The sequence below is a fragment of the Egretta garzetta genome, unplaced genomic scaffold, assembly GCF_000687185.1.
Source record: "Egretta garzetta isolate BGI_Z169 unplaced genomic scaffold, ASM68718v1 scaffold53, whole genome shotgun sequence".
Classification (NCBI taxonomy): domain Eukaryota; kingdom Metazoa; phylum Chordata; class Aves; order Pelecaniformes; family Ardeidae; genus Egretta; species Egretta garzetta.
Window position 1 is genome coordinate 1816412 of NW_009259312.1, and position 12837 is coordinate 1829248.

Consider the following 12837-nt stretch of genomic DNA (forward strand, 5'->3'; position numbering starts at 1 on the left):
ACACTGCCAAGACAGAACTTTATTCACCAGAGTTTTCTTAGTCTTAAGTTTTCATCCAATCCTAATTATATTTCATCTCATTTTCCCTCAAAGTATTCTGAATATTCACCCTCTTCCCACATGATGACTTTTGGATGTGAAAAGTCGAGAAGAAAAATATACCCTTTACAGCATGAGAAATCCACTACAAGAGGAAAAAAAAAAAAAAAAAAAAAAAAAAGAAAAAGATGTGACTGGACAGATTTTGATTTTTGCAACTTTAAATCTGCCAACATATACACCAGGCTTTTAATACTAAGTATGGGTACATTAGACTTTGCACAAACATTGCAACAAAGGGCAATCCCTATACAAGCTTACTCTTGAACCTAATAAGGTTGTATCAGACACATTATTTTGCCTTATTCCGTTTCCTTCTATTGGACTGATATCCTTTGTCTATGCCTGACTAGGTGCAATACAATTTCATGAAATCCCATCACAAGCAGAGCCATAGTACTACAAGTTATCTCGAATCTTTAGGTTAGCACATGACCACCACCTACTTGCCTTTCTGAGAGCAAGTTACAGCTACACACAGTACGTTCCATTAACCAGGAAGTAAAAAGTAAGGTATGTTTGAAATTAAGGAACAGGTATACCAGATCCTTACTCTGCATTTTCAGTGAAGAAATCTTATTTCCTCACACCACTGTAACTGTTGCTTGTTCCACAACTATGTCACTAAGCTATATGTGGTTCAAGTATTAACTACTTTTATTTCAAATCTGTGAGATTAACAACAAAGTAGCATTAATATTAATCAGAGGAGAGCATTGTAAACCAGACAGCTGCTTTAATCAATCCTTAATTAGCCTCAACAGTATAATTGTCATCACCTGATGCTAGGAAAAGTACCTAATGACCTTTTAAATATTAAACTATATATGCTTTTAAAGCTTTCTTACATAAACACTCTTTAGAAAGTCCACTACATATTTACGATGAGAGCTTACTGTTCTCCAGTTGTATTGAATCTGCGTGGTATCTTCCTCTTGACTGAACTCTTTTTTGGCGGTAGAGCTTGGCGCTGATGTTGTTCCCTGGGAGTGCAATGTGGCCCCAGAGAAGACTTTTCTTTGTGAACAGAGTCGTCTTTGGACATAGCAGAACTTTCAAGTGACTGAGAAGTATCTTTCTGCAACAACAGTTAATTGCTTCAAAGCACGTAAAGCTATTCCTTCCAACTCAAAAACCTCCAAGTTTTAAAGTAGCTTTTAAAGGAACAGAACAATTTGCTGTCCGAAAGCCATGTTGTATCTAGCAGAAACTACCTTATAATCATACTAAGAAGATAAATTCTGTCTAGAAAGTTACAGTGAGCATGTTGCAGTAGTTGCCTCTCTCACATTCTAACTTACATTAGGTTATCCAGTTGGGCAAAATAGTAACTTCTAAACAGTTATGTAGTTTTACGGAGAACTATCACAACACTTTCAGAAAAGCACCGAATCATTGCTTTTAAAGAGTTCTACATTATGACTTTGAAAAATTTGGCTCTCAAAATAACAAATGAAGTGAATCAAGAGGCAGTGTAACGTAGGTTCTGAATTCAAATGCAAAATCCCCCATTCTAGTTATGATCATAGTTGCTTAAGTGCTACTGTATTAATTCTCAAACACTGTACCTGAACAAGTTCTGCTCCTGAGGCTTCTTCAGCTGCGTTGCTACAGCTGATGTATTTTATGGCACTAATTATTCCCTGAACAGCAATCCGCTTGTGTTCTCTGTAGTGCAAGTCTTCAATCTCTTTCCCCATTTCACCTATGGCTTTCAAAACTGATTCAACTGCAAATGAGAAATTTCCATAAACAAGTTTTAAAGAAACACAGTATCAAACTGTCTGGACACAAGACTCAAAAGATAATTTGTTATTAAATATGAAATGGATTTAAAATTACATTTTTGAAGATTTTTAAATATTTATGTTGTTCACATCACATGGAAAAAAATTAAACAATAAGCCTTTTTAGGTCATAAGCAACTTTTAGTATGCATTATCAGATATCACAATTTCTGTTTCAGGCAAAATTTCTAATTTACTGAATTCTTCAAAATAACTGCTTTTAATTCTGATTTAGCACAATATTCAGAGTAAAACTTCTGGGCAGATCTGTAGCTCGTGTAAGCTGCTACAGTTTTTCTGCAGCTAATGGTGCCATGATACTTTCTGTAAGATGAGGATTTAGCCTATTTTAGTCCTGAAAGGGAGTTTTTCTTAAGTTACATTAAAAATTTGTGTAACCGCTAATAGTAACTGTTGGTTTTTAACTGATGCTTTAAATGCTTGGAGTAAAACTGAACTGCAAAAGGCTACAAGTCTTAAAGATATTTGATGGTATCATACCTTTATTGTTTTTACAGTATTTCAAGAAGTTTTTTGGAGGTCGAGGAAAAGGATAATAGCCACCAATGACAGTTTTCTTCATTTGATCAGCTTCGCTTTGTGTTTTAGTCCACTGAATGAAGTTTTTCACTTTGGTATCCTTGGTGTATGGCTGGCCCTTGTGCCACCCTTTTAAAACAAAAATAATCAAGTATCAAAACCAAAGCAGGTTACTGTCACCCATTCTCATACTGAAACTATCCTGAACACTACGTAGAAAAAAACAACTAATTAAGAAAGACTGGACTAGAGAATACAAAAGACATCTTTCCATTAGTCAACAGTGGTTTATGAAATGAGTATCTTGAACTCCTTGACTAACACTTGCACTTGACACTGAAAGTTATACAAATGTTAAGTACTAGAAAACAATAAAACAAGTAGCAAAAATGTTGCTAGAATACTTTCTCACAGGAGTATACAAAACAATAAAATTATCAGAAATTGTTTTATTAGCAGGAAAGAGCAGATAAATAATTTTCATAAGGTTCAGCAAAGATTGTTACTGACAGTAATAGGCAAGGTATGTATTCATTGTTGGCTGGATTAAAACCAAGATATGGACTAAATAAGAGTTTTATCAAATAAGTTGTAAACAGACCAGGTCTTCATCTCAACCATAAACTGAAACAGATCTTATCCAGTGGTTTGCAGTCTCCAGCTGTAGTTTTCATTTAGAACCCAAACAGACATAAAATTACCTAAAGCTAGGTTGGGGGAAAGCTTACGTATTTAATTAGAAAATTAAGCACAAAATTACTGAAAGAGAGCAAAGGAGAAAACCAACCTCTTAAACCCTTCATTTAGGAGTAAATTAAATCATTAGAAACCTATTAACAAAAACACTAGCTTGCTTTGCTAGCCCAATTAAGCACCATACACCCTACCCAGCTTGTCAGGAAAGACCATGTGCATAGGACTATGTTCAGGTACCTTTTTAGCACGTTATTTTTATTGTTCCCACCTGTCAGTGGAAAGATTCAGACTGGGTGACTTATAATGTTAGGAACACTGAAGAAGTGAGCTGGATAAACAAACACGGGAAAGATACACCTATCGCATCTTATACTCCCTTGCAATGAGGGCAGTGGATCGCTCGCCTGCAATGCTGCCATAAACTGACTCCTGATTCAAGAGCAAGTAAACAGCTGTGCCTGGTCCTGCCTGTGACACGCTGACTGGTGGTACCTAGTGTACAGTGTCACAGGGCCATAACGAGCATTGTAACTGCAGACAGGAGTATTCAAACAAGACTACCTTAAAGGAATGCTCCTTCAGGGCAGCCCAGCACCACATCCCTTCCTAGACCACACAGTCTGCGTAAGGCCTTGCACACTGGGAAAGATGAAAATAGCTCTCAAAATATTTGGTGAAAAAGACTAGTTAAGATAAATTTCAGATAACTGCCTGTCTCTCTTTTGTGTGTGTGTGTGTGTGTGTGTAATAACTAAATCTGTAAGCCAGAAAAGCTGCAAGTGATTTTTAATGTTTTTAAGGAAGTGGTAATCTGCACTGATACATTATCAAAGGATTAAAACACTCCGAAGAACTAGTAAACGTATGACTTAACCTAATAATACTTTTCATAATACAAGCATTAATGCCTCGCAAGAATGCAATGGTATTTCATTATTAACTCACTCATTTCTGACAGCAAAACTAATACTACACACTGATTATTTTGTTGTAAAACAAAAACACCTTTTCCAAAGAAATAAGAGGAGAACTACATAAAACTAAAACTAGTTTAAGTTACCTGTAATGAATATCTGACTTTCATTTGAAGTCGTAAGGTAAATTGTGCTGGAAGGATTCTCAGTGAGGTCCCGTACCACTCTCATCTGTGTACACACCAAATAGGTCACTGGAGCAAAAAAAAAATTATTTTTTTTTCCTGTTATTTCATTGATTTTAGAATGTCAAGACTGACACACACTGGATTAATTTTATTAAGTGCTCTAAACAAGACATTTTAGTTCTTGATCCTATAAATGCTTCAGCGTATATTAAGCCTCTGTTATAAATTACAATATGGAGATTTAATTAAATTTTCAATGTAACAACTAAGCAAGGAAATTTTAGCATACGTATCAGGGCTAAAACATTAAATACTTCATCATGTAGGATATCAATAAAACAGTAAAAATATGGATATTAGATGGCTGTGTTTCTTAAGGATAAGAAGCATAAAAATCACAGAAAGCACAAGAAATCATGACATACTTCCAAATAGAGTACAAACCCACTCTTTTGTTAATATCTCAGTTAAACACTGAAATGTCATTCTTTGCCATTTCCCCAGAACACTCAAGATGAATGCAGTCATAATCTTAACAGCGTTGTGCAGCTGGTCCTGCTTGATATGATATAAAAAATGCGCATGACACCAACCAGTTTAATGGAAGGATGAGCGCTTGGAGAAGAAGAGAAAGAAGGCAAGAAGAAATACTTAAAGCTCTTTTAAAATCCTTAATTAAGGATTCTCCAGTTTGAAATTTATCATTCTTAGCTCACATGCAATAACTAACACAGCTGGGTACTAGCTGCTGTTTGGCCAAAAAGTATTTATTCAAAGAAATGAAGCTTTTCCACTTTCACCTCTCCCTTCCTCCAATCCTCTTAACTCAGTCCTGGCTATTAAAAAAAAAAAAAAAAAAAAAAAAAAAGGAGTAATAGATTTGATCAGCTGCCGCCTTTATTTGCTTCTGATGCAAGAGATGTTGCCCCAGTTAAGTTTCTATTGAAATTAATGAGATCAGGTGAGACCCGGGCCCAGCTGCCCATCTATTTATTTAGACTAACTGGCAGATTGTAATACCATAAGTGTTTCAAATACTTAAACCATTTTTTTTACTTTAAAATTTTAAATCCTGATCAGCTATTTTCTGTTTGAGGAGATAAACCATGGCAGTTTTTGATTCAGTGGCAATTATACTCAGAATTTGAAATTAGCAACCAACTAGAAAAACACTATAAATTATTACTAATAGGTATTATAGAGATGAATACTTGGGTGAATATGCTCAAACACATCTGGCTGAGAAGTTGCAAATAATTCCAGTACGAATGGTTGGTCTGATGTCCCATCAATGGCATGTGCCCAACGATAGAGCCAGAAGTCTTCACCATGTTCTATATAAACAAATATTAGGAAAAATGTATAAGCATTTATTCAGAAAGTTAAAAATTGTTTGATAAATTCTTAAAGTCATGTTTATAGAATAACCTCTCTTTCTTGCTCGTTCAGCCCTTCCTACAAATGTCACAAGACCAATAACATCACAGGAATGATTGTTCGGCAAGTCATCCAGTTCTGACCTAAAACAAAACCAGAACAAAGATGTGGGTATTTGTTAATAACAGAACATAAAGCTTTCTCAGAAACATTTCAAAAACCATTTCCAATTAACATTCAGTGTAATGTAGTGACATTTAAGTTCCAGCTTGACAACCTACAAAATTCTATTTTACCTTGTGATAAACCGATATTTTACTTCAGGTAATCCCCACTCTGGCTTAACTGTTTCTTCTGGAATAATACTTATTTTAGTAGGAGGGTCTCGAACGTTAAGGCTGATTTCTGACAAAGAAAAAAAAAGTCAGTAACATGTAAGGCATGAATACAAATTAAAAACAAACCAACCCAAAACCAACCCCCAAACCCCTAAAAAAACAGAGTAAAGTTTCTTAAATGAAGTATTCCAACTTTGTCTCACTGCATGTGAAATTATTAATCAATTCCTCTGACTTTATGTTTTCATCAAAATAAAGTAAGAAAGTCAGGTACAGCATCCAACAATGCATTTTTATAATCTCAGCAATGTTAAATTTTCCAGTTCCTTACATGAGCTGATTAGTCTGACCCAGCAAGGTATTTTAAAAACCAGCAACAGAAACTAATACTACAATACTGATTAGATATGAAGTACTTTTTACACTAGCATCATTCTCAAATGTCACTAACATCTAAAACTGACTTGCAGACAATGAAGCAAAATAGAAGACAACTATCAGAGAAGAACTTCCACATTTGATACCACTTCAGGTAGTTATTAACATGATAGAAATACACCACAGCCATGGAGGAAAACAAAAAGTCTTCTCACGTCTACTCTATAGCACCTGAAAAATTTAGTTTATTTAGCAGACTGTTTAGATTCTGAATAACAAACATGATGGAGCACCGGGGGAAGCAGGACAAATACAGGAGGAATGGCTTCAGCATCTAGAATACACAAGGTGATACTCTATTGTCTCTCACACCAAGACAAATCTTGCTGATATGAAAAAGATTCTGATGAAATTTCTACATGATGCTTGGATTTGTATAAGGGATTATTCAAATAACACACCCAGAAAAGTAATTAAACAGATATAAATAACATATACAATTACTTATATAATTATATCCAGCACCTCATGCTAGCGGGGTGACATTAAGATGGTGTTATACTTGAAATCAGACCCTCTACTTAAGAATTTTCTTTTGGTTGCTGCTTTCTAGAAATGTTATTTGGAGGACAATCGTGGTTTTGCACATGATGTTTTAGGACAGTATCTCAGAGAAAATTCTTAAACCCAAAACTTTCCGATGCATCAAAACTATTTATCAATTGTTTCATCATTTTGAGATTCGATGAAAATCATATACTCAAGACTATACCCTGGGATGATTCGGAAGCTAAGGTTAGTTCAGGCTATTCAAAACAGCAGTTTTCCTCAGTACCACATAAATTCAGTGATCTGTGAAACACAGGTGTTGCCTAGCAGTGGAATTCAAGGCGTTGGTACCAACTACTTAAGCTCCAAAGGTTTTAGGTCCTCAAACAGCACCTCTCAGCATGTCATACAATGCTGTAGCTGCAAACAGAAGCAATGCAGAACTCGCCTCACAGAAATGTAGGAATATGCCAGAAGCATACTGCCTTGCAAGAACTCTTTAATTTGGAAAGCCCTATCCCTTGCGGCCTTGTTAACTTTCCAGATACATTTTACATTTACAGGTAAATAGTTGTAAGGAAACACTGCAAAGTTGGGTTTTGATGGAATTAAAAACTGGAAATATAGGATGAAGAAAGTCATTGTTACTTAAGCAGTAGAGTGTAATTGATTGCTTTAACTAACTAGCTGAAGAACTTTTTGAGCACTCATGCATGATTAAAAAAACCTGAAATATTGCCCTGTATTGTGCATATCCAGAGATATTTATATTAACAGAGTAATTAGTGAGGCATTAAATTTCACTTCATCTAAACAAAGAAAAGCACCAGAAGTTGCATAAAATTGATTTTTTAACTGCACCAGAATTTTTTCTGGATATTCTGTTCTCCTTAGACTCTCTTCTTACAGGATATATGGGCATAAGATCCATCAATGCATGGTATTATGTGCTTTGTAAGTTCATATTAAGACAAAATTCTGAGCTTTGTGCTGAGAAAAAAGATACTGTAGATACATTGATATGAACTGAAGATTAGTAATTCCTACAGTTTATCTGTGGCCTGAAAATACACAATGGCACTTTACTGTAGACTGACTTTTCATTCTTCCATTACACATCTATTACCATTTACAGCCCATTGGCCTAATTTTCCATTTTGATCTCTTCATTAACATTTCTACCCCAATAATGCTTGCACAAATCAGTAGTGTAGTGTGAATGAAGCCATTAAAGTGAAGTGACATTTGCCCATAGCGAAATTCACCTCAGACAGCATATTTTCTTCTGTCCTCTTTCCATAGTAAGGTTTTGTGGCAATTTTATAATTGTTTTCAGGGCTGGCTTGTAACCATCATCAGCTTCCCCCAAACTTCCATTCCTGGCTAAAAATTTCTCTCTCCTGCCAACTCATCACGAACACTTCAGACATTAAGATCTGGTTTTAAGGCAAAGATACATTAGGCAGAGAGAATACACTGCTTCTAGCAGTGAAAATGGTGTTTATTTTTGTGCACTGTAGCAACCGCATTAGGAAACTGTCATCGTTAATACGTTATACATATATCATCCTTCACTAACTCTCACGTATTTGCTTGTTTCAAGGAAGCCATTTGAATCTTATCAATGTTGGCTAACATTTTGTTCAGCCTATAAAAGTACAAAACAGGGAAGAACTCATGTTCAGCAAAGTAGGAGAGAGGGGAAAAAACCCCCCACGCTGACCAAACCCAGTTTGAAAAGGCTATTATTGTTATGTTCCAGTACCTGTATTTCTGTAGCATAGCTCCTTTGAATATCTGTCACACTAGACAACTGCAAGTAAGAAAATAGTTTCTCATAACCAAGAAATATTCTTCATACATGCACTCCCATGGCGCTGCTGTTTCAGCACAGACAGCAGTCATCAGTGCAACTTCCTATTCAGTGGAGCTTTGCAGGTACTCTGGGCCTTGACCCTATACACTAAAATCTAAAGTCAGACCAGGTGACAACGTGCTTCAATGACCTGGAAGAAGGTGTGAGCAGTGCACAAACAATATCTGTAATATTAATCAGGAAGTAGAATCAGATTAAAATTCAGTACCAGGGGCCTGTGTTTATGACCCCAATACTTGAAATCAGGGATTAGATTTTTTTTGAATAAAGTTTTTAATTAACTGCGGCAATAAACTTTGCAGACATTATTCCAATATAAACAGGGAACAATAAGAACTTGGATGCTAAGACACCTTTCAGAGCTAATATTTAAGGATATGGACCATGTCGATTAGTCTCAGCAATGGACCACTTTCACTTTATTTCTACAAAGAGCTACCTTTTTACAGCTATATTTCACTGAATCAAAACAGGTTTCTGCAATACTTAACCAATTGTAGCAAATCTCTTCATCTGTGAATCCCCTGGGGTTGGCTGTGTTTTAAATGGGTAACTGGTTTTGATAGCATACTGTTCAAGAAGAAGTACCGTGCCAACCTTCATACTGTTATACCATTCAGGACATAATGAATTCCACAAAACCATTGACATCATGCCTGAACCATCAGCAACTTCAAAGTAAGCCTAAAGAAAAAAAAAAAAAAAAAAGAGATAAGATGAATTTATCTTTTATTTATCATCATTCTGGTACGTATTTATTTCAGATAATTGAACAGCTACTTGACTCACGAAGGATTTCTCTGATGATTACAAATGGATACAGAGTATGTTCCAAAACTTGCATTGAGTAACTAGACTTTATGAAATCCCTAATTTTCACAAAAGAATTCTTCCACAACTACCCCAGCCCGAAGTCTTATCTTTCCGGTGCTCAGTAATGGTAGGTGATGCCAGTTTCACTCTATGGTTTTTGGAGCAGGTTGGGGAAATACCATGCACAAAAAACAATACTGAAAAGATTCTTCTTTATCGGAGAGAATGCTGTATTTAGAATAAAATTTCAAAATATCCATGAAGGAAAAACATACTTTGGAAGTTGAGATGTTACTAAACATTTGCTAAACATTGATACAAATCTGATTTTCAAGCAAAAAAACATAAAAAAAAAGAAAATGCAGAAAACAATCTGTATTGCAAACCACTATCTTTTCATTGAAGTTCTTCTCACAACAAGGATTTCTACCAATTTTTTTTTTAATTGGTCGACCTTTGAATCCATAACTGAGCAGATCACTGAGCAGTGAAAAAGATTTTTAAACAGTCTTATAATGGTCTTAAAAGGTAGCAATCCACTGAAAAAACTCAACTCTATCAAAATGCTCCATTTTATCCATTCATCTGCCAGCCCCAAACAATCATCTGCTTTTGTTCATACTACCATCTAGTCTCTTTAACATATAACCATTCTTGAACATATCTAACACCTGATGTGTTTTTCCCCCTTGCTGCTTCTAAAATCCTCTTTTCCTTATTCCAAGTTCAATACAGACATTATACAAATCAAGACTTGTTAGTTCCTTCTAATATTCCGAGTAAGTCATGAACCATGCATCCTTGAAAGTAACTCATTATATCACAGAATCTTTTGTTATGCCATTGCTTTTTGTCTAATAACAATAGTCCAACACACAACACTGTCTAAAGAAGGAATGCATAAAGCAAGAAGCATGTAAAAATCTGTCTCCTAACTTCTTGAGCTAAATCAGCTCTGGGTATTGATTCTACAACTAATACCATGAAAGGAGAATGATAAACTCCCATGAAAGTGAAGCGTATCATCTCAACTACCTACTGAGAAGTACCTCCAATAAAAAGACCCAGATTTATCTTCATGTGCAAAGGGAATGGAAACTTGGAATAAGAGAACACCGCAGCCTTTCATTAAGACGTTTCATAACTCTCTCCCCCCATGGAAGAATTCATATGAGTCACTGGAGCTCTTTGTAAAGTGTTGCCCTCCTGAATGGCATCTGGCTGGGATGGAGTTTATTTTCTTTCTACCAGCCTGCATGGTGTTGTGTTTTAGATCTGTGACTAAAACAGTGTTGATAACACCACACCAATGTTTCAGCTGTTGCCAAACAGTGCTTGCACAGTGTCAAGGTCTTCATTTCTCACTCTGCCACCCCAGCGAGTAAGCTAGGGATGGGCAAGAGGCTGGGAGGTGACACAGCCAAGACAGCTGACGTGAATTGGCCTAGGGCATATTCCACACCATGCAACATGTTCAGATATAAACTGAGCTGCTAGTCTTCCCCAATTACCCATTGTTCAGAGACTGGCTGGGCATTGGTCTGCTAGTGAGAGGTGGTGAGCAATTCCCTTTGCATCACTTGTTTGCCTTTTTTTTTTTTCCTGCTTCCCTTTTCCCCTTCACCTTATTAAACTGTCTTTATCTCAACTCATGGGTTTTTCCTTACTTTTGCTCTTCCAATTCCCTACTACACCCCTCTAGAGAGGGCAGTGAAGAGCAAACAACCACCTGGGACCAACCCACCACACTTCCTGTCTCCATTTCCAAAAATATCACAAGTAAAACATATTAGGAAAATCATTAATAATTTTACAGTAAAAAAACCTATCTGGAAGTCACCAGGTGAGAAAATTAGGGGATACAAATTATTAAAATTTATTTGCTTTTTTTTTTTTTTGGACAAGACAGACTAACTCCAACTTCCGAAATATCAAGACAAGAAACACTTAGGCTGTTAAGCTACTAAAAAATCCAAATATATATTTTTTTTTTCCACAAAAAGCTCAACTCTAGTAACACATCCAGAGTCTGTACATACAATCACTAAACTCACCATTTCATACTGTACAGGGCTCAGCATTTTTGTAAACGTAGCATTTTTAATATAAAGTAGCTACAACATAAATCTTAACTTGATGCACTTACTATATGGGAATAATGACTTCCAAATATCCCAAGATATTTGTTTGAGTATTAACCTATGTATTTATCCATCTTTACCTGATAAGGCATATCCAGTTTTTTCTCTGGTTTCCCGTAGTACCTTAGTCTAGATTTGTGCAGGACTCTCACAAGAAGTGGATGGAAGTGAACTCTGCTTCTCCAGGTCATTTCCAGCTGCCCAAGAGAAGTCAGCTTGGAGACTAAGGTTCAAGAAAAAAAAAATAAAAAAAAAAAGAAAAGAAAAAAGACTAAAAAAGAACATTCATGACTGAATATTTCATTTAAGTTTTCAGGACTAAAGTACACAGGCCAGGACATCACATGCATTTTCTTAATATTTCTACCCTTTAAAAAGCCTCATTTGTTAATACTATTCACCATGAAATCCTGCTCTGAGCCATCTGCACACAGCATAGTACTGTTTTGGTTTCTTTTTTTAATTGAAAAAGAGAGTGATGACACATTTAAAATGACACAGAAGTGTTGTCAAGCGAGCAGAAGAGCTACTACAAAGGACATAAGTGTTGGCCTACAAGGGCACCATACTTGTGCGTAAGTCCCGCTTACACCTCCCTCCTCAAGGGGCTTCATGGACTGGCCACAGCCCCTCAGCACTGACCCCATTTTGGGTGGCAGCTTGCAGGTGTGAGCACCCATTCCCACTGACCAGCCAAGAGGCTACTACTGGAACGGACGCTTTTGACACCTCAGAAGACCGGGTGCAAGCACCACGGCTCTGTATTTTCAGTCAACGTTTCGTAAAGCTTAAAAAACTCTCCCAAAGTAACATGAACCTGTAAACTGTGAGGCGTACGGCACATTGGTATCAGTGCCCAAAGCGACTGGGGGGTCGCTTCTGATCAGGGAGCTCGGCCCAGCCACGCAAGCAGCACGGGCAACCGTGTCGTCTCATCTTTGCGGGTGCCTCTGGATGTCTTCAGCAGCACAGGCCTCCCGAGGGTGCTCGGCCACCTCCCGGCCGCCTTCCACCTACGTCCCCTTCCTCTAGAGCCGCCGCCTCCCCCGTTCCCAACGACGTCCCCCTGCGCCTGGGGCTTGTCCGCCACCCACACGTCTCCGTAGGGATCCTCGTTGTTCCAGAGCGGGAGGTAGTGCTT

At 36.9% G+C, this 12837-nt stretch overlaps 1 protein-coding gene across 1 annotated transcript in view; it reads right to left on the reverse strand.

The window, feature by feature from the left end:
• RADX (RPA1 related single stranded DNA binding protein, X-linked) overlaps positions 1-12837 on the reverse strand; it is a 30391-nt gene that overhangs the window by 12807 nt on the left and 4747 nt on the right. Inside the window, exons 2-11 of the mRNA XM_035891958.1 lie at positions 12750-12834; positions 11777-11919; positions 9234-9426; positions 5898-6006; positions 5653-5744; positions 5436-5558; positions 4183-4290; positions 2388-2555; positions 1668-1828; positions 996-1177 (exon numbers count right to left, since the gene is read on the reverse strand). Coding sequence (XP_035747851.1) covers positions 996-1177; positions 1668-1828; positions 2388-2555; positions 4183-4290; positions 5436-5558; positions 5653-5744; positions 5898-6006; positions 9234-9426; positions 11777-11919; positions 12750-12834 — 1364 coding nt within the window. The remainder of the gene's footprint in view (positions 1-995; positions 1178-1667; positions 1829-2387; positions 2556-4182; positions 4291-5435; positions 5559-5652; positions 5745-5897; positions 6007-9233; positions 9427-11776; positions 11920-12749; positions 12835-12837) is intronic.